Source organism: Mus musculus, chromosome 11 (genome assembly GCF_000001635.26).
Source record: "Mus musculus strain C57BL/6J chromosome 11, GRCm38.p6 C57BL/6J".
Taxonomy (NCBI): domain Eukaryota; kingdom Metazoa; phylum Chordata; class Mammalia; order Rodentia; family Muridae; genus Mus; species Mus musculus.
In genome coordinates this window covers 51,220,428-51,242,342 of record NC_000077.6, presented here as the reverse complement: position 1 = coordinate 51,242,342, position 21,915 = coordinate 51,220,428, and the positions used below count along the sequence as shown (strand labels likewise).

At 43.6% G+C, this 21,915-nt stretch overlaps 1 protein-coding gene across 5 annotated transcripts; it reads right to left on the bottom strand.

Annotated features, from left to right (window-relative positions):
* Positions 1 to 2,584: 2,584 nt before the first annotated feature.
* On the bottom strand, positions 2,585 to 21,772 carry Gm12569 (predicted gene 12569). Of its 5 annotated transcripts, none has more exons than NM_001378502.1 (6): positions 21,701 to 21,772; positions 10,257 to 10,551; positions 9,736 to 9,936; positions 8,791 to 8,878; positions 7,987 to 8,292; positions 2,585 to 7,691 (listed from the first exon to the last, which is right to left on the bottom strand). In NM_001378502.1, exons 3-6 carry the CDS (start codon positions 9,739 to 9,741, stop codon positions 7,414 to 7,416), a joined length of 678 nt encoding a protein of 225 aa, NP_001365431.1. In that variant the 5' UTR covers positions 9,742 to 9,936; positions 10,257 to 10,551; positions 21,701 to 21,772; the 3' UTR covers positions 2,585 to 7,413. The 5 variants fall into 5 exon arrangements, with proteins under 5 accessions (NP_001365431.1, NP_001365430.1, NP_001365432.1 ...); NM_001378501.1 differs by having other exon boundaries at positions 9,736 to 9,800; NM_001378503.1 differs by having other exon boundaries at positions 10,257 to 10,548.
* Between the last annotated feature and the right edge of the window lie 143 nt (positions 21,773 to 21,915).

Below are 21,915 nucleotides of genomic sequence, written 5' to 3'. Positions count from 1 at the left end.
TGGCAAGGAGCTTGCAAATTTTGGGGAGAAATTAACAACAAATACCCAAAAAAGCAAGTGACTCTAGTTTATAAAAGGAATTAATTGGATTTTCCTCTTATAGTGTGATGGCTATTCCCAATTGTCAGCTTTATTGTATCTGGAATGAACTACAACCATAAATGGAGGGCACACCTATGCACCTATGATCCAAAGAATCAATGAAACAAAGAATTGGTTCTTTGAGAAAGTCAACAAGATAAACAAACCCTTATCCACTCTAACTAAAAGGTAGAGAGAGAGAGAGAGAGAGAGAGAGAGAGAGAGAGAGAGAGAGAGAGAGAGAGAGAGAGAAACTTTCTAAATTAACAAAATAAAAATTGAAAAGAGGGATATAACAAAAGATATCCAGAAAATCCAAAGAATCATTAGGTCATACTTTAAAAACCTGTATTCCACAAAATTGGAAAATCTAAATGAAATGGAAAATTTTCTTGATAGATTCCACTTACCAAAGTTAAATCAAGATCAGATAAACGATTTAAATAGATCTATAACCCCTAAGAAAGTAAAAGCAGTCATTAAAAGTCTTCTAGCCAAAAAAAAAAAAAGGCCCAGGGCAAGATGGTTTTAGCACAGAATTCACTAGACTTTCAAAGAAGAACTAATACTAATACGCCTTAAATTATTTCACAAAATAGAAACTGAAGAAACACTGCCAATTTTTTATGAGGCCATAGTCACCCTGATACCCAAACCACACAAATACTCAAAACAGGAAGAGAATTTCAGACCATTTTCTCTCATGAACACTGATGAAAAAATACTCAGTAAAATATTCACAAACAATTCAAGAATGCATTAAAAATATATCTATGATCACCATTCTAGAGATGTGTGGGTGGCTCAACATATAAAAATTTGTCAATGTAACTCACCATATAAAAAACTAAGACAGAAAAACCTCATGACCATCTCATTAGATGCTGAACAAGCCTATGACTCTATCCAATACCCTTTTATGAAAAAGGTCTTAGAGATATCAGAGATACAAGAGACCTAAACATAATAAAGACAATATACAGCAAGCCAATAGCTTGCTATTTGAGAGAAACTCAAATCAATTCCACTAAAAGCAAGAACAAGCAAAGGCTGTCCTCTCTCTCCATATCTATTCAATATAGCACTTAAAGTTCTAGCTAGAGCAATAAGACAACTAAAGGATATCAAGGGGAAGAAGTCAAAGTATCGTTATTTGCAGATGATATGATAGTATATATAAGTAACCCCAAAAATTCTACCAAAAATTCCTATAGCTGATAAACTCCTTCAATGAAGTGGCTGGATACAAAATTGACTGAAAAAGCAAAACAAAACAAACAAACAAAAAAAACCAATAGCCCTCCTATATACAAACATTAAACAGGCTAAAGAAGAAATTACAGAAACAACACCTTTCACAACAGCTACAAATACTATGAAATATCTTGGTGAAACGCTAACCAAGCAAGTGAAGACCTGTATGACAAGAATTTTGAGTCTTTAAAGAAGGAAACTGAAGAACATACCAGAAGATGGAAGATGTCTCATGTTCATTGATTAGTAGGATAAACCACAGTAAAACGGGCAATTGTTTCAAAAGCAATCTACAGATTCAATGCAAGTCCCATCAAAATTCCAAAACACTTTTTTATAAACTACTTCATATGAAAAAACAAACAAACAAACAAACAAACAAACAAAAACCTAGGATAGCTAAGAGAATCCTGAACAATAAAAGAACTTCTAGAGGTATGACCATCCCTGATTTCAAGATACTACAGAACAACAGTAATAAAAACCACATGGTATTGGCATAAAAACAGACAGGTTGATCAATGGAATCTAATGAAAGACCAAGAAGTAAATTGACAAAGCTATGGTCATTTGACTTTTGACAAAGACAAAATTATATAATAGACAAAAGAAAACATCTTCAACAAATGGTGCTGGTCTTACTGGGTATCTGAATGCCCTGCAAAACCTAAAGTCCAAATAGATCAAAGACCTCAACAAAAAACCAGATACACTAAACCTGATAGAAGAGAAAGTCAGAAATAGCCATGGACTCATTGCACAAGTGACAACTTCCTGAACAGCAATCACAAGGGCACTAAGACTGACAATTAAAAACTAAGAGTTCATGAAACTGAAAACTTCTGTTTTTCAAAGGCAAAGGACGCTGTCAAAAGGATAAAATATGGCCTACAGATTGGGAAAAGATCCTCACCAACCTCACATCTGACAGAGGACTAATATCCAAAATATATATAAAGAACTCAAGAAACTAGATATCAGCAAGACAAATAATACAATTAAAAATGGGCTACAGATCTAAACAGATTCCTCTCAATAGAGGAATCTCAAATGGCTGAAAAGCACTTAAAGACATTCTTAACATCTTTAACCATCAGGGAAATGTGATTAAAAATGACTCTGAGATTCCATCTTATACCCCTCAGAACAGCTAAGATTAGGTGTTATGTGACTGCTCATGCTGGCAAGGACATGGGGCAAGGCAAACACTCCTTTATTGCTGGTGGGAGTGCAAACTTGTACAGCCACATTAGAAAGCAATGTGATTTTTTTTTATTCAGAAAATTGGACATCAATCTACCTCAAGACCCAGCTATATCATCTGGTATATATCCAAAGAACTTTCAACCACATCACAAGAACACTTGCTCAATTACATTTATAGTAGCTTTATTTGTAATAGACACTAGAAACAACCTAGATGCCCCTCAACCAAAGAATGGATAAAGAAAATGTATGTTTACACAATGGAGTATTATTCAACTGTTAAAAAACAACAACATCGCCGGTGCCTGGCAAATACAGAAGTAGATGCTCACAGTCATCTATAGGATGGAACACAGGACCCCCAATATAGGAGCTAGAGAAAGTACCTAAGAGCTGAAGGGGTATGCAACCCTTAGGTGGAACAACAATATGAACTAACCAGTATCCCCAGAGCTCCTGTCTCTAGCTGCATATGTAGCAGAAGATGGCCTCATCGGCCATCATTGGGAAGAGAGGCCCCTTGGTCTAGCAAGCTTTATATGTCCCAGTACAGGGGAACGCCAGGGCCAAGAAGTGGGAGTGGGTGGGTAGGGGAGCAGGGCGGGGGGAGGGTATAGGGGACTTTTGGGATAGCATATGAAATGTAAATGAAGAAAATATCTAATAAAAATGTGGGAAAAGATAGTTCTTTAAAAAAAACCAACCAACAACATCAGGAAATTTGCACACAAATGGACAGAAGTGGGAAAGATCATCCCGAGTAAGATATCCCAGACCCAGAAAGACAAATATGGTCTATACTCACTTCTAAGTAGATATAAGCGATAAAGTAAAAGATAAGCATGCTACAATCCACGAACCCAAGAAGCTAAGGAACAAGGAGGGCTCAAGGCTGGGGCCAGGGGTGGGGGGGATGCACAAATCTCACTGAGAAGGGTTAGATGGAGGGAGGGAACTGAATGGGTGGTGGGGATGGGGTTTGGACAGGAAGGATCAGGTGGGGGGAAGGTTGGAGGGAAAGAGTACTGGGAGAGATAACTAGAACCAGGGAACATCTCTAGGATGGGCTAGCAACCTAATGCAATGGAAACTCCCAGGAATCTATGAGGGTGACCCTAGCTAAGACTCTTAGCAATGGAGGATATGAAGCCTGAACCAGCCATCTCCTGTAACCAGACAAGACTTTCCAGCAGAGGGAGTGGGACACCAATCCAGCTACAAAAGTTTACAAGATATGCTGGGGTAAAAGTGGTGCAGAAATTGTGGGAAGGGACAACCAATCATGGGTCCAGCTTGAGATCCATGTCATGAGAGGCAGCCTACCCCTGACACCGCCTGCAGGGCCAAGGATCCAAAGCCTGGAAAGGAGAACCAAACATCCCTGGCCCAAAAAAAAAAAAAAAAAAAAAAAAAAAGTCAACAGAATGATTCTTAATGTTATTCTGCTATACTCATTGACTAGTGCCTAGCCCAACTGTCATCGGAGAGCAACTGATAGAAACAGACACAGAGAGTCACAGCTGAACATCAGGCAGAGCTTGGGGAACCCTTTGGAAGCAGGGGATGAAGGACTGCAGGAGCCAGAGGGGGCCAAGAATACTACAAGAAAATCCACAGAATCAACTAACCTGGGCTCATAGGGACTCAGAGACTGAACTGCCAACCAGGAAGCCTACGTGACCTAGGCCCTCTGAGTATATGTTGTAGTTTTATAGCTTGGTCGTCATGTGGAACTCCTAACATCAGGAACAGGAGCTATTTCTAATTCTGTGCCTGCCTTGAGGCCCTTTTCCTCCTATGGCTTTCCTCTTCTAGCCTTAATAGGAGAATGGCGGCGCCTAGCCTTAATGCAACTTGCTACCCATGGGAAGCCGCTCCCATTTCTGAACGGGAACAGAGGAGGACTGGATGGGGGAAGGGGAATGGAGGAGACTGGGCATAGAGGTTTGAAGCGAAACTTCGATCAGGAAGTATAATTTAATTATTTTCTAAAAATGAGAGAACAAATTTTGCAGTATTGATTAATTCTATGGCTGATGCATCTAAAATAACCATAGAAGAATGGCTGCCCACATGTCCTATTATGGAGGGAAATTCGATACTGGTAGGATTGGGAACTATGAGGTCTAATGAGATTAAACAAAGTGCTACAAAATTACAATGTATAGGTCCAGAAGGCCTAATGACACCCTTAGGTTTCTCATGTTCTGATTAATCTTTGGGGAATAGACATTCTACAACAAACTAATGCAGAGATCTATATTCGTACCTATAATGGCACCCATTCTTCACAGGGGAAGTGGCAAATACAAAGTATGGGATATCAAAAAGGAAAGAAATTGGAAAAGACTCACTAGGGATTATTGAACCAATATTGCCACAAGGACAAAATCATCAACATGGATTGGGTTATTCAGAGGCCACTGAAAAATACCATATGTAAAAACTGCATGGAAATCCAGAAGCTACTGGACATCCAATAGCCCCCTGTAAAAGAAAAGGTTACAGGCTCTTCAGCAGTTAGTCTAAGAATAGCTGGAACATGAGCATATAGAACCTCCTTTTCCTCTCCGGAATTCTCCTTGTTATGTAATTCAAAAGAAATCTGGGTAAATGAAGATTGTTGATTGATTTGAGAACTATTAATGCCACCATGTGGTCCATGGGGACTTTACAGCCTGGTTCACTTACACCCACAGCTATTCTTAAAGCTTGGCCTTTAATAGTTTTGAATTTAACAGACTGCTTTCAACTATAGATATTCACCCCGATGATGAGGGGCCCCAGCATTTTCTATTTCCTTTCTCAATCCTAAAGCACCTGAGCTCTGATATGAAAGAACTGAATCACCTCAAGGCAGGTCAACTCCCCTACTCTGTGTTAATGCCATGCAGGGAAGGTTTTAGAGCCTGTGAGACAGGCCTTGCCTCAGCCTTATGTTATTTATTTTATGGCTGTTATCCTGTTAGGCACCTTCAAAAGAGGAAGAGCTACAGTCCATATATGACAGGACTCACTCCAGATAGGCTATGTAAAAATGAGCTGAAAATGCACAAAGATCAGACTCTGCATTATCTGGGGCAACTAGTAACTACAACAACTGTAAAAGCACAATGAGATGTTCATTACACAAGGCAAGTTAAAAACACTTGACACTTTCAGACATTATTAGGCAGTATTAATTGGCTACATCCTACCTTAGGAATGCCTAAGGTACGCCTTAGGAATACCTAATGCGTTGGACAGTCTTTACATAGTATCTTAAGAGACAAGAAAAGAACTATAGGCATTTCAATCCTGACTAAAAGAGACATTTGTGTATCCAGTGGACACTTCCTTTAAACTTACCAATTTCCCCCTCTCACCTGGCTTCTACAGCTATTTTAGCACAAAAGGATAAACCTTTGGAATGGATTTATTTAGACTATAAGGGCCATCAAACATTAACTGCTTACCTTACTCTTGCTTAATTAGTAAATGGGGGGACGACCCAATGTCAACAATTACATTACCATTAGCCAGCAATCATTTTTAAGAGCATCACCAAACTCAATGTATTTTTACATCTCATTTGTAGATTTTTGTAGAATAAGAAATTATATTTCAGTGGGTAAGTTATGGAATTTTTCTTATATGAACTCAATTTATGATTAATAAATTGTCCAACATAATCCCATTCCAAAGGTATTTATGTAATGTATTGATGGCTCATCTAATGGTGCAGGATGGATTCCAGGCCTGGATATTAACTAATCTTTTAATACTTCATTTTTTAGCCAAACAGGTATATATGGCTATTTTGACTCCTATATTACAGTTAATTAGAAAACCCTTGAATGTTATTTCAGATTCTGCTTATGTGGTAGGATTATTTCCAGCCATAAGAAAGTGCTTTAATTTGCCTTCATATCCTGAGATGTTCCCTTTACCACAGGAACTACGATGATGGGTTAAGACATGCAAACGTCCTTTGCTCATTACTTATACCTGGTGGACACTCTAACCTCTTTGGCTTCCTGGTCTAGGCCAGCAGAACATAAGGCGGAGGGAACAACAAGCAAATGGCGGCCATGGAAGGGTGAGTGAACCAACAGGTGGAGAGCTAAGGCAATGAGTGCCATGTTAAAACCAACCAACCAACCAACCAACTAACCAACCACCCAACCAAGAGGACCAGTGGGGGCCTTCGAACCCTCAAAGTACTAGTAACTAGCACTAGTAACCTAATTCCTGCAAGAAGCCCAAGGCACCCTGATCTCAACAAATACTGCCACCAGCTGTGAACCAATGGCGAAGTCTGCGACAATACGGAGCACAATCTCAAGCCACCACTTTGTTTTTGTTTCTTCATTATCTTACAAATACGTCCGATGTAAGACTAGATCCTCAATTATTTTTTTCATTGCTATAGATGAACCAAAGTCTGTGTACTTGCTAAGTGATTGCTTGGCTGCTCAGGTCCATCTGTAGCTCCAGGCATTCCGCTTGCATGGTAGAGACTTTGGGACTGTGAAACACTGGACAAGGATTCTGTAACAAGTGGGTTAGAGAAAGAAGAAGGCGTGAGCAGGTGTCTATGGAGGCACAGGTTCCTCTTGTGGGAGAGGAGACTCCATGGCGGAAGTCAGATGGAGATAGACAGGAGGTAAGTCGCAGGGGACCAGGGAATGAACCTCAAATAACAATCCACTGCCCCTCTTTCCTTATGGACCCCATTGAAACAACAAGGATGAGGCACGGGGGGGGGTTCTTCATGGACCTTCGTTTGATTCCACATTTTCTTCTCTTAGGAGGTAGAGAAAGATGCCTAAGTCCACAATACTGCATGATCCTGAGGTTTACAGGGAATACATAGGGAATCCCCACTTCTCTTCATTGGGGATCTTGGTGTAAATCACAGGTTGACCATGGCTGCTGGAGGTTGGCGTCTCCTGGGACAAAGCCAGGAAGTAGGTGTGGAACTGACAATGGATAGCTGGGATTCCAGGGCTCCCACGTGGGAAACGGGGAATCCTCCTGCGACATCATTGGCAGCGGATTCCCTTGAAGCTGCTCAGAAGGAACCGTGATGCCATAATCCGAAGGCTGGTAACTGGGAGGCTGAGGGTACACGGGGGTCGTGGGGTCACCAGCCCCATCAGAGAGAGAACCTGAGAGGGAGAAGAAACAGAGTTCATAAGAACATCACCCTCACTTTCTCTGAATCAAGTCTAGCAATGGTCTGTCCTGTGTGGCATGGTCTACCCTGAGCATGTCCAAATTCCATTTGCTTGGGGTGACAGAGGATCACAAACAGAGAGGACACACATTGATTTTGCTGTGTGCAATGGAGGCCCGTGGGAATGGAGATTCCCACACTGTGTGTTCTGCTCTGTGCTCATGAAGGACAGGTCAGCTGATGCTGCTCTCTAGAGAACCTGAAAATGGAACACAGAATAGACTAACCTGGGACATGGCTTCCCTGGGGGCTGGAGCCCAGGATCTTGTACAGGGCCTCTGCATAAGGAGAAAACAAGGGTTCAATCCCTGGTCTCTCATTACAGAGAGTCTCGTGCAGATCATGCAGGTTCCGCAGTAGGTGGAAACAGCTTTTCCAGCTCTTCTTCAGGCCCCGATGATAGAGGCGCTGACAAAGAAACTTGGTCTTCTTGTGAATCTTGTTGCTTGTGTGGCTCACTTCCTGTTCAACTACTTCCCACTCCTGCAGGAAGATCCTGATTTCAGAGTCGGTCCATGAGCTACGGGAATGACCTGCAAGGGACGAAGGGCTGTGATGAGTGCCTTTGACACTGTGTATATGCACATCTGAACTTGTCTTAAGGACCCTTTCTGCACACTGACAAGCCAGAAGTGGCTTTGTTCAGTTACCAAAGGATTATGAACAGTTGCTTGCAAGCCCAGGATTATTATCTGTCCTGCTCTTAACAGTGTGGAGCACACTCACTTACAAGTAAGCGTAGGAGTCTTCAGTTGTAGAAAATATATTAGAGAATAGAGAGGGCTGTCACAGGACGTGTGCTACCTAGGGACATTGCCCCTACCTAGACTCAAGGCTCCTCCCTCCCAGGGAGGCACTAACAGCCTCCAAGACTTAGGGACTGTGGAAGAAGGACAGAAACCTGGAACCACTGAGTCCAAGTGTACTACTGACACAGCTGTCCACATCTGGAGTCTTGTATAAGTCTGTACATTTCAGGAAAGACAACTGTGATAGAAGATGTTGTTTTTCTCAGAGTTGCCTCTGAATACCTGAGGGCTTTTGTTCTGCCTCCTCCTCACTCCTTCCCACATTCAATTCTTCGATGCTTCCCAAACTTTGACCTTGGCTTGCTTCTTTCTGTTCAGAAATGAAAAAAGAAGATATTAAAACCATTTTCATGCAATGAGAATCTCTCTGTCTCTTGGCTGTGAGCAGATTCTGGAACCAGCCTCTCCAGCCTTACGAAAGCAGCGGGACTCTTGCTTCCTCATCTACAGACGCTGGCTCAGTCTCACCTAAGGGAAAACCATGGTGGTGAAGTGTAACCAGGGGAAACATCCATGGATACTGGAGGAGTCCCAAAGCCCCTCTCCTTTAACGACTTGGGCCACTCCTTCCATTTCACTTTCTCCTCAAACTCCTTTTGGTTATCCTCGTGCTAGAAACCCGTATCAGCATCCTCACAGACTTCAGCTTTGATTCAAACATATTAAGATATCAGATGAAGTAGATGAACAAGTAATTCCAAGTCAAGAAAACCGTAATGAGGGTGCATGGCATGCTTCTCCAATCCCATCTCTTTTCTAAGGGGTGGAGGTGGTTCAGAAGTTCAGGGTCATTTTGGCTGTACAGGGGGGTGTGGCCTCGCCTTGGATCACCGAGATGCTGCCTTCCACAAAGGAAAAACCAGAAAGGCCAAGTACAAGGAGAGGAACAACTTCTGTATGTCTGCAATTTGCAAACATGGCTTCAAATTCAAGGTAGTTTACCATGTTTTGCCAAGTTGTCTTGGCTGTGAACACAGTCCAAAACGCCTTCCACGAGGCTTGCTTTGAGTACCAAATGATTTCATATTCATATGGAGAGGAGATGCATGCCAAAGGCATGCATTTAGCTATAAAATTTAGGAGCGCAATTGAAGGCAAATATTCCAGTTATCCTCCACAAGACACAAAAGTGGATCCACCCCCCACCCCCACAGCCTTCCAAATCACCTGCATTTTCCTCCCGGAGCTTGGGGTGTGCTCTACAGAGTCTTGGAACTGGGGTTCGCTGTGTCCTGGTGAGTGAAAGAGAATCTGGAGTGTGTAGGTAGAGCTGTGTTCACTTCCCTGGACTTCTGCAAGTCTGACAGCCAGGTGGAGATCCAGTTGTTTATAAAGCTCTGGGATGTGATTGAGTCAGCCCCAGCCTACCTGGATGTGTAGGGTGGACCAGCAAAGGTTAACCAGGAGCCTTTAATCCCATCTCAGGAGGCTGAGCTAGGAGGATGGCTCTGATTTTAGAGAATCTTAGGCTACATAACAAGTTCTAGGCTCAAATTCAAACATCAAACTATGTACAAACAAGCTCAATTATTTAGTATTAGTCACTTTTCTGTAGAGCAATAGAAATTGTACAATAAATCTCTCCATATATATATATATATATATATATATATATATATATATATAATGTATTTATGTATACTTAAGTATAAATATATTTTTAAAAGGAATGTATTAGAATGACTTACAGGCTGTGGTCCTGATCTGGCTGCGACAGCAAGGTCCCAAACTCCAGGTGTGTCTTAGTTGACTTCTCCTCTTGTCCCAGGAAACACTAGATTCCTGAAGAAGCAGGCTCTATTGCAGATGAAGGAATGGACTTGCTAGCCAAGCAACGATTTGTAGCCAAGGAGCAAATGCTTCCTTCTTCCATGTCCTGATATAGGATTCTATCAGAAGGCGTGGCTCAGATTAAAGGCGTGTTCCCTCCATGCCTACAGTTCCAGATGAAAAATCTGTGTCTTCCAGTCTTGGGTGGGTCTACTGATTTAAAATTAGGGGAAAAAAATCAAGTAAGTTTTGCCCTCATTTTTGATGTTAGTTAATAGAAAATGTAGTGAAGTTGACAATCAAAAATAGTTATCTATAGTTTAAATTTATTTTCTGAGACAGGGTCTCTTCCCATAGTCATGACCATCCCAGAACTCACCACGTAGAGTCCCTGTACCTTTCTGTCTGCCTCTGCTTTGCCTAATCTAGTGTTGCAATTAAAGGCCTGAGCCACTGTGCCCAGGTAATTTAATATTTGACATGTTTACTAAATATGTTCACATGACCTAAAGTCATAAACATGAAAATATAGATGTTTTAACCCTTTATTTTGTAAATAAAAATCATTTCTAAAATTGTAGCTAATCTATAGTAGTTGAGGAAGGAGGCTCTGGCAATATCATCACCAAAAGGCACAAAGAGAAAAAGAAAGCAGTGGAGGAGATCAGGGATTAGCAGGAAGCCAAGGTCTGGGGAAAAGGCAGGAGTGGCAGAGCAGTGGGGACTGCTATGATGAAACTCACCCTGGATTTGCCCACTCTGGGCCTGGCCATCTTTCATTTCATCTCAGTACTGTTGCCAGCTTGAATGACTGTGTCCCTGAAACCCTTCCCTGATCTACAGAAACACTCAGCTGCTTCTTCTAGCAGGTGTAGTGGAAGGTGTTGCTACCAGATTCACATGGATTCAAAGGAAAGTGGGGTACAGCATGGATGACTACTCTGAACAGGGAACCACTTCATTCAGTCCAAGGGTAGGGAAAACCCTCATTCCTCTTGTTCTTGGCTTTTCTTGGCTTGAGTTTGTTGAGAAAGACTCTCGTGAATCCCAGGTTATCTATCCTGCAACCTATTTTCGAGCCAAGAATGACCAACAGTTTTGTCCCTTCCCACTTCATCTAATCGTCGATGTGATTACATCCAGCAGTCCTTCTCTTCCTCTTCCTCCTCCTCTTCTTCTATTTATATGAGTACACTGTAGCTGTCTTCAGACACACCAGAAGAGGGCATCAGATCTCATTACAGATGGTTGTGAGCCACCATGTAGTTGCTGGGAATTGAACTCAGGACCTCTGGAAGAGTAATGGGTGCTCTTAACCACTGAGCCATCTCTCCAGCCCCTGCCTCCTCCTCCTTCTTTCTCTTCTTCCACTATTATTATTATTATTACTATTATTATTAATTTATTATTTGAGACATGGTTGCAAGTATCCTAGGCTCACCCGCAGCAACTTCCTTAGTAGGATAAACAGACCTTGAACTCCTTCTCCCTGCCTCTGTCTTCTGAACCTGAGGCTTTAGGCTGACACAAGGCCCATCTACCCCCTCTTGTTTCATTCTTTTGTCTCCTTTTAAGTACTCCTTTTTCCTTTGTACTTTTCTTCTTTTATTTCTTCTTTCTTTATTGACACAAGCTCTCAGCCATGTGGGCAATCACTCATTGGACATCTAACTTTTCAATCAAGGGGTACTGAGAACATAGATCTGGCATATCCTTTGTGTAACCTCAACTGAGGCACCCAGCCAGCCAGAATACTGCTGTAAGATACAGACTAAGCGTATGTAGATCAGAAATCAGGAATTCCTTCTTTTCCTATTGACGCAACATGTTGATTCCTTTAACCTATTCACGGGTAAGGGACTAAGGTAAGGTCCTAACACATGAAAACAGTTGTAAGGTTTTGTTTGTTCATTTATGTGCTTCAGTTGACAGCAGTAGGTTAAGTTGGAAACTGAGAAATACCCAAGAACTGAAGGAAGGACAGAAAACCCAGGATCAGGGAAGTTCACTGGTGCCAGGACTCAGAGTCATATCTAAGCTAGAAAACTCCTCTATCCTATTTGTCATTCACAAGTCTGAGGGGCTGATGCTGGGTCCCAGATGTAGACAGCCGTGCTGATGACAGACCTGAACGCAGTGGTCTAGGATGTCCACCCAGGGTTACCTCTACAGGCCCAGAGGCTCGGAAAGGCTCAGTGTAAAGGGAATCTGAGCCTCATACCAGGACAGGCTTCCTGGGTAGCTAGTGTCACAGGCAACCTTCATCTTTTCTAGAATCTGGGGCTTCCTAGCAACGTCTAATACTCTCATGAAGACTGTATAAAGCTATGTGTGATGTGCCTGCACTCAGAGGATAGATGAGGGTGTGCGATCCCTCTGTTACCGGAGTTACAGAGGGTTGTGAGCCATCATACATGTACTGGAAATCTAACCAAGGTCCTCGGGAAGAATAGCAAGTCCTCTTAGCACTTGGTCTTTCCTGCTTTTCATGGTGATTCATTTGGAAAGAGTCTCAGTGTGTAGCTTGAGTTGGTCTTGCTATGCAGACCACGCAGGACTTGAACACACAGACCTACCTTTCTCTGTCTTTGTAGTACTGGGATTAAAGGTGTACACCACCACAGCTCATCAGGAAGCTGTCCTTCACAAAACCAAACCAAACGTGAGCATAGCGATCTTTATTCCTTTCAATAGTTCCGGTGTTCAGCCCTACCACCGCAAAACCCGGAAGATGGTTCTTACATCAAGAAAAAGTTTAGGATAAATATTAACATTAAGAAAATCTCACTGCTCAATGAAATGCACCGCACATTTCTGAGAAGACTACCTTTTGTTTCTACCAATTTTTAAATATTTGATATTATTATAATTTTATATACAATTATAGTAGTTAACACAGAGTTAGTTATCCAGGATATCCATTTATGTCCCGTATTAACATCAGTGTCACAATCGTGTTTCTTTAGAAGGAATGAAAATGCTCTCGGAGCGCAGGGCTGCAACCCCAGCCCTTTGGATCAGGAAGATCCTGATTCATATCCAAGCTTGGTTCGCCATGAAGAGCACAGAGAAAGGGGCAAGAGATTATCATACAGAAAGTCTACTCTGCTTTCAACTCTATATTACCCACGGACAGAGATAAAAGTATCCCAGAGTACCCACGACGTTTATTTTATCATGCATTTCTAGGTATTAATATATTCTATGTTTTCACTTCATCGACTGTGTTTCCACTGCCAAGTTCCTACAGTGAGGACCGTGCTTGACATCTCAAAGACACATATGGATCCAGGAGAGTCTCATTTACCCATCACATATAATATTAAAACCTGCTTGAACCACATTTTGTTAATTCCCCAGTCTTTTAAACCCTGATAACAGGGCTTGGTAGTTGATTCTGCTCCAAGCCTTCAGGTTTCCTTTAGAGTGCACTGCTAAGCTGAGCGAACCTGATGACATATTTAGGTGGAAAGTCAGTGAGCAGTAACCTGGGGACCCCTGGAGCCTCTATTGAGTACTCAGTACCACTGAAGCTAACGTGTAAATCACTAAAATCAGAAGGACAACAACCCAGTCTTTCTCTCACTCCCCTTTCCCAATGAACAGGACTGTAACACACCAAAGAATGACAACAGTTAGCCAGGACAGTCTGCATGTACAGACTGTCCAATGCCTTAAGATTTGGTCACATGTAATTTACAAGGATTTCTTCTAAGCGATTAGTCAAGATCCACAAAATGGATGATGTTGTTTGAGGTTCCACTTAGGTGTCTGTAAAGTGTTCAGTGGATTTCTCTGTGGGAGCAAACAACATAGCCTCCCACAGCAGTTTCTCCACAGTGTAGACCTGGGGGAGGAGGCTGGAGCAGCTTCTGGAGAAGTGTCTGGGCATCCAGGCATTTCTTATCAAAGGCCATTTACTCCTCCATGAGATGGGCAAGTTCTCAGGACCTCTCACGTTGCGGTGCCTACATCATGCAAACCATTGAAGCTTGGCACCAGCAAGAGAGGCTATGAGAGGCTGTAGGTGAAAGTGCATCCCAGTTGCAGCAAGGGACCCCAACAGTTTTGGAGATGCTGGTAAACCATGGCATGACCACAAAGAACAGCAGCTGCAATGGAGTGAGGCAAGCAAGCGTCTAGAAGAGAATCTGTTTGTACTACGAAGGGCACAGCTGGAGAAGCGACCTAAGGCCTACAATTCCAGAAGCTTCCCTAGACACTGAAGCTTTCCACAGAAGCTCAGGCCCCACAGAAGCTCCATGGTGTGAACTGTTTTACAAACTACAAACGCATTGACTATGGTCCGAGCTGTCAGAGGATGGGCTTTTTGTGAGCCTGTATATAAGACTTGAACAATTTGTGTAAAGTAAGGAGGAGGAGGATGCTTGGTTGTTCTGAGCATCTCTGGATAAGCTGCCAAAGGAAAGGAATGAGTTCTGTGATAAAATTCACCAACTTGCAGAATCTCAGTATAGCGTAAAGAACCACAATTAATTCTGTGATAAAACTGAATGGCTGGAGATGCGCGGAAATAGTTGAAAGGTTTCTAAGTGTTCCCTGGAAGAGAATCTTTTTTCTCTAGCAGCCACAGAGCCTGAGTTATGGAAAAATCAAGCCAGCGCCCTCATTATAAGGTTGGCTGAGTTACAGTGAAAATTCATGTGTCAACCTGGGAGGGTGCCAGTGGTTAACATGTGAGCTAAAGAACGGGCTCCTGTGCCTTGGGATGTGGATGTGTGGGAGAACCCCTACTGAAGCTGAGAACACTGAAGCATCAGCATAAGATGTACTGTACCCATGCAACCTTAAATCTTGCTATCTTAGATGGGGTTTCTATTGCTGACCCAAAGCACCACAAAAAAATAGCAAGTTGGTGAGGAAAGAGCTTATTGGGCTACAATTTTATATTGTACTACTTCTTCTTTTTTCTTTTCTTTTCTTTTCTTTTCTTTTCTTTTCTTTCCTTTCCTTTCCTTTCCTTTCCTTTCCTTTCCTTTCCTTTTCTTTTCTTTTCTTCTTTTCTTTTCTGTTCTCCTCTCCTCTTTTTTTTTTTTTTTTTTTTTGGTTTTTCGAGACAGGGTTTCTTTGTGTAGCCCTGGCTGTCCTGGCACTCACTCTGTAGACCAGGCTGGCCTCGAACTCAGAAATCCGCCTGCCTCTGCCTCCCGAGTGCTGGGATTAAAGGCGTGGGCCACCACGCCCAGCTTTCCTCTCCTCTTTTTCCCTCCCTCCCTCCTTCCTTCCTTCCTTCCTTCCTTCCTTCCTTCCTTCCTTCCTTCCTTCCTTTTAGCAGAGGGATGAGGGAAAGAACCAGGAAGGTGAAGGGCAGGGTTTCCAGAGTAGTGGAGCCAAAAGTGGAGAGATTGGGCAGGACTTATTAAAGTCCCAGAGGGTTGTGCACCACCATGCATGTACATGATCTGGGGGTATCTTGCCCAGGTCCTCTGGAAGAACAGCAAGTCCTCCTAACTATTGGCTCATCCCTAAAGCTCACGGGATTTTGTTTTAGATACAGCGTCTCACTGTGCGTGGGGCCCTATTTTATCAGGAACTTGTTGTGTGTGTCAAGATGAACTCTAATTCACAGAGACCTGCCTGCCTCTGCCTCCCAGGGACTGAGATTAAAGGTTGCAAAACCACACCGGGCCAGGTTTATGTTTACATTTATTTGCCAAGCTTTATGGAGTGAACTGTGGAGCACAGCTCACTCACACTTATTCTGCAGCGCTCCAACCTCCCTGCTTCACGCACGTTCGACTGCGGGCCGCTAGGATGGAGCTGTGCATCCCTCTGCTCGTGCTTTCCCCTTTATGCTTCACCAGGACAGCGGCAGACAGTGCTTTGCACAGTATAGGCACCTTGCCTTCTGGAGTTTCTGCAACAACTGCCCCGGCAGAAGGAGCTTGTTCCTCAACTGTTGATTTCCGAGACCTGGGCTTTTCTACACCTCCTCCACTTCTTTCCATCACCTCCAGCTTCTCTCCTTATCATCTCTTTCTCTTCATTCTCTATCGTCGTCTTCCCACCCATTCTGCTGTGTCCAACCTATTCTCTTTCAAATTCCTCCCTAAATCTAAGGGCAATGCCCAGACGTAGGCCCCGTTATCTACAAGCTCCTGGCTGGGTCCTCAACCACACTGCTCCACTTCCTGGTACCTGCAGCCCTGCCTCCTGCCACTGGAAGCTAACCTCTGTCCCACTGACCAGGACTTCCACCCCTTTTCCATCCTATCCCCCTTTGCCCAGTAGTTGAGCACAGTCCGTTTCACCAGTTATTACAAATTAACTACAGTTTTACAGAATGACATTTAAGAATAAATTCAAAGTTAAAAAAATTCCCATCTTCATTTTTCCATCAAATGTTTACATACACTCATATATGATGAGACCAGTAAGGCAGGTTAACAGTTCTGTTTGTAGGTCTTTTATTATTATTATTTGCTCTTTAAAATTGTCACCGTGTCTCTCTCAGTAGCCCAGAGTCTAATGAAATCCTGGTTAATACTCTTGCCCCACCCTCCTGAGACTTCTGTCTATCTTTTCTTGATCACACCACACACAAAGGTTGGGTGGGACTGATTCAATTCATATCCCACAGTTTTATAAGGGGCCAGGTCTCCACAGAGCCTAAGACTTGGAGAAGCCAAAGAAGTGAAGGCACCTCTCCTCTCCATACTCCAGGCTCTGCTGGACCCGTCAGGACACAGTGACTGCTAAATTCCCTCACGCTGTGGAATGTTAAGAAGCCCAGGAGAAAAAAAAAGAAGCCCGGGAGAGAACACGCCAGTGAGTTGGAAAAGCCTATTCTTGTGTCTTTTTGTGAGGATGGCTGGATTTTCATTGTTTCTGAAAATATCTTACAAGAAACCCAGGTTCGGCTGGGATTTATTTTGTGAACCAGTCTGGCCTCCACCTTCCAGTGTGATTCTTACAACTCTGCTCCCATAGTGCTTAGGCCTCAGGCCCGAGGCACACTTCTGGGTGCTGAAGAACTCCCAGGGGCACTGAAGTGTATCTGTCACAGGATTCTCCCTTCTCCAATAATATGACCTCCCTGTCTCCTCAAATGCAACATCGGTGGAGGTACTGATTCTATATGTGCATTTTACAGCAAAGGAAACTGAGCCATTATATAGCTGATAATTTGTAAGGACCCATAGCTGTGATACTAAGAGAAACCAGCCTGATGTTCAGCTCTGGCATCTTGGTTCTTATTGATCTGTTTGCTGCTTGTTTCGTTTGTTGGTGACTTGTGAGTCCAGGCTTAGCTCTTTATGTCAAGGCAGTCTGGAGCATGATGGGTAGTCCTGGCTGGTCAGAAATATCCAAGGATCCCTGTGACTCCAATTTCTGATCGCTGGAACTCCAGAGGTGAGACACAAGGGTCTCAGGTACATGTTACTCTGGCTTTGTAATCATCATGTGCTCCAATGGCCTCACATATGGTCTGTGTGTGCCTCCCCCTTACTTTCTGAGTGACAAGGGATTCTCTAAGTACATTCTTTTGCTGGTGTCTCCTTTTGACATCAATTCTCAGTCTGCAGCCCAGGCTAGCCTTGGTTGAGCTCCTTCTAAGGCTAGAAATAAGGGTTTGTGTCAGCTGGCACTGAGCACATATCTGGTTTTTATTTATTCATGTCTTTCGAGTCAGGGTGTGAAGCAGCCCAGGCTGACCTCAGGGTTACTGTGATTCCAAGGATGACCTCGAACTTCCTGTGCTCCGTCTCACAGAAGAAGTGCTGGGAGGACGGGCATTCACCGCCCTGCTCAGCTTTTCATCGAGTTCCCTTCCATTCCTTACTTCCGCCTCTCCTTAATTCTTGTACCACACAGCACTTCTCTACTTTTAATGAACTGTAATCTCTCAGAGGTCAGAATGTTCTAGGGTTCACAGTGACTCAATGCTGGCCTTGAACTTCTGCTGACACCCCTTTGTCTGTCTCATAGCTGGGAACACAACCCTCAGCTTGTTTGTTAAGTTTTAGACATGGTTTCATTACTTAGCCCAGGTCTGGCCTAGAACTCAGGATGTAGCTTAGGCTAACCCTTAAGTAATTGTCTTCCAAACACAACTTTCTCAGTGAAGTGAGTCCGCACCATCAGTTATTAATACTTTGGCATTTTACTGTTGTCATTTTCTGAGACTGGTCTCATTCTCTGACTAAAGCTGGTTCAAACTAGTTACTGCCCTAAGCCTGCCTCTCACGTGCTGACATACACTGTGTTTGTACCAAATGTCTAATTTAATTACTGAAGAGAATCCTATCACATGAGTGTAGTCAATACAGTTTGCTTTGTTGTTTAGAAAGCCACAGAGAAACTGGACATTTGGCTGACATCCTAGACAGAGGACAACGGAGACCAGGAAGTAGAGAATTCCTCAGGTACCAACTCCTTAAGGTCTGCCTGTGAGGGAAAAGTATTTTGTCCCATATTCTCCTCCCCAGTCAGAACTGCTTTCCTAGGTCCTACATAGACTCTGGGCCCAAGGGAGATCTCAGCTTTCTGGAATCCCGATTTCCTGCCATGACTCTGAAGGAATGGGACTGAGACAGCTTCAAATAGGAAAACTTCCTGGGTGGGCCGTGTACCCTAGAAAACCTTCCCTGAGCTCTGACATAGTTTATAAAAGAAAACACTTGTACGTATCTCAGAGTGACCATGTCTTATAGCTGAAAGGGACTCAGGAACATGCTAAATTCAGGGCTTGCCCACAAGGGTTACTCATTTCCCAAACTTTCATACAGAAAAGTCTGGCTGGGTAGTATGAAGAAGAGTCTCTGGAAAATGGTCAGGTGAGCATATTTGTAAAGTCAACTGTTCTCATCACAATTCTCTGTCCCTTGCAGGTCCTTCAGACAGATGATGGAGTCACTGGGAAATCTCCCTGCAGGAGTGGGAGATCACAAGGAGGCCTAGAGCACTTTCACAGGAGCTCTATCACAGGGCCTGCAGAAGAGCTAGAGTAGCTGTTTGCACTTGCTGCTGAGCCTGAAGGATCTGTACAGCACTCTATGCAATGAGAGAACAAGGCGAGGCCCCTAGTTTTCTCCTTATGGGGAGGCTGTGCCCAGGATCCTGGACTCCAGGCAGCACAGACACTTTTCAGATTTGCTCTTTTATATTTTTACCTTCTATCCTAGAGAGGGGCATCCACAGGCACAGCTACTCTTCTTCCCTAAGCAGCGGCAAGAATGACAAGACCATCCACTCTCCACACTTCTACCTGCGCGCACAGGAAGAGCTTGCTAGTCTCTAGACAGACCTGACTGGGAGCCCTGTAGACTTCGATGTGTTCAAAACAGAAATGAAGATGGAATTTCACAGGCAGAGAACCAGACTGTGGAAGAGTTGCTTATCCGTTCTTGGTTTTCTCAGGTCCTCTCTGCGATGGTTCCACCCACCTCCAGCTTGGCCTAAATCCTCAGAATTGAGAATTCTTGACAGGTTCAGTGTACCTCCAAATACCTATGTGCACCAGCTTCAGGACTGGGAAACTTCAATTGTCCCCATCACCAGTGACAATCCTGGAGGATCATTTCAACAGGAGTTCTCCAAGATAAGTGTCATAGCTAGTTCATGCCTCTGACCGAGGAGACCCCAGCTTCCCTAGAAAGTTTCAACCTCAGAGGACAATCCAGATCATCAGCAAAGATAATAGAATCTCAGTTATCCTCTCTGAAGAACTGTGGATACCCCTTGTCCTGTGGTGCCCATGTCTGCCTCACATCAGAATAAAATGCAATACTAAATGAGTGGATAGGACTCCATTCTTTATGCCTTGTTCTTGATCTTCCAAGGAAACCATAACTATTGAAAGGGAGGGGACCTGCGTAGGGTGAGATGGTCACCTAGAAAGGTGGTTAGGGGGCTGACTTTTCATCTCTCTGCTAGTCTTCTGTTGTGGAGGCTCCATTTCTAGAACGGCAACCTTTAGTGCCAGGAGAGCCATTCAATCTCATCTCCACTCTCTCTTCTGTGATCAGAGAATTTCTGTTAACTGTGCTCATGGTTTCTGGATAAACTGAAGACATGACTGCTCATGGTATGCTCAACCAGGGATTTTTCTTGTTGTAAATATGAGAGAGAGAAAACAGCCAGGGGCACCTGTGAGAGCCCAGAGCAGAGAGAATAGAGCAGATCGAGCATGTTCAGCAGACTAGATCTGGCTAGGAGAAAAACAGAGAGGAGATGAGAACCAGAGAGTGGAGCCCGGAGAGAGGGGGAACTCAGGAGAGCAGTGGAGGAGAGGGAAGAGCAGGAGGAAGGGAGAGAGGGAAGCCAAGGGCCGAAGGCATTAAGTAGCAGGATTATAAAGAGAATGAGGATCTGGACGGAACTAATCCCGCGAGTTGGGTTCTTCTTCTTTTCATTAAAAATAGATTCTTCTCTCATACACTATATCCCACCAACATTTCTCTTCCCACCATGCCTACCATCTACCCCACTCCCCTCCCCTCTGGATCCACTCCCCCTCAACATCCCTTCTTAAAAGAGCAGGCTTCCAAGAGACCACAACCAATTGTACACACAAAAAGAAAATACCATAGGACAAAGAAAAAGCCCTCAACCGAGTCTAGACAAGGCAACCTAAGAGGGGAAAAATAAATTGTCCTAAGTGCAGTCCAAAGTGTCAAAGACACACCCACTCCCACAGTTAGGAGTTCCACAAGAACAACAAGCTAACCGCCACAACATATATGCAGAGGACCGGATACAGATTTCTGTAGGTCCGGTGCTTGCTTTAGTTTCTGTAAACCATATGTGTCCTGCTTAGTTGATTTGGTGGGTCATATTCTCCTGGTGTCCTTTAGCCCCTCTGACTCCCAAGGTCTTTCCGCCACCTCTTACATGGAATTTCCGGAGCTCCGGCGGACTCCAGTTTAGACTCTCTCCACATAAAGTCTTAACTGTGGATCTCTGCATTTGCTCCCATGTACTGCTGGAGGAAGCCTCTCTGATGACAACGGGACAAGTCACTAATCTCTAATCACAGTAAAATATCATTAGGAATCATTTTTTAAAAAAAGACTAGTCGTGTTTGGTTCTACTCTAGATCTCTGGACTATTCAGTTTCCATTTTCTGGCCTTCCAAGAAGTGTCAGGCAAGGGCGCCCGCCCGCTCACGGAGTAGGTAAGCCTCAAGTTAAATCAGACATTGCTTTCTACTCTCACAAATTCAGTACCGCCATTACCCCAGCACATCTTGCAAGCAGGACACATTGTAGGTCAGAGGTTTTGTGGCGGGGCTGGCTTATTTAAGATATGGGATGAGACAGGGTCTCACCTCATAATCCTGGCTGTCCTAGATCTCGCTATGTAGACCAAGTTGGCGGGCAACTCACAGAGATTCACCTACCTCTGTCACAGGAGTGCCCGGATTAAAGGCATGCACCACCCTGTCTTGTTGGAGTGTTGTTTTGTACACTGTGTGAAGATGTGTCTCTGTCCTTCCTTGCCTGCCTAAGGCACCTTCCGATTGGTTAAAATAAAAAGCCTATGGCCTATAGCAAAAGGCAGACTAAGAATAGTAAGGTGGGACTTCCGGACAGAGAGGGGAACTCTGGGAAAGAG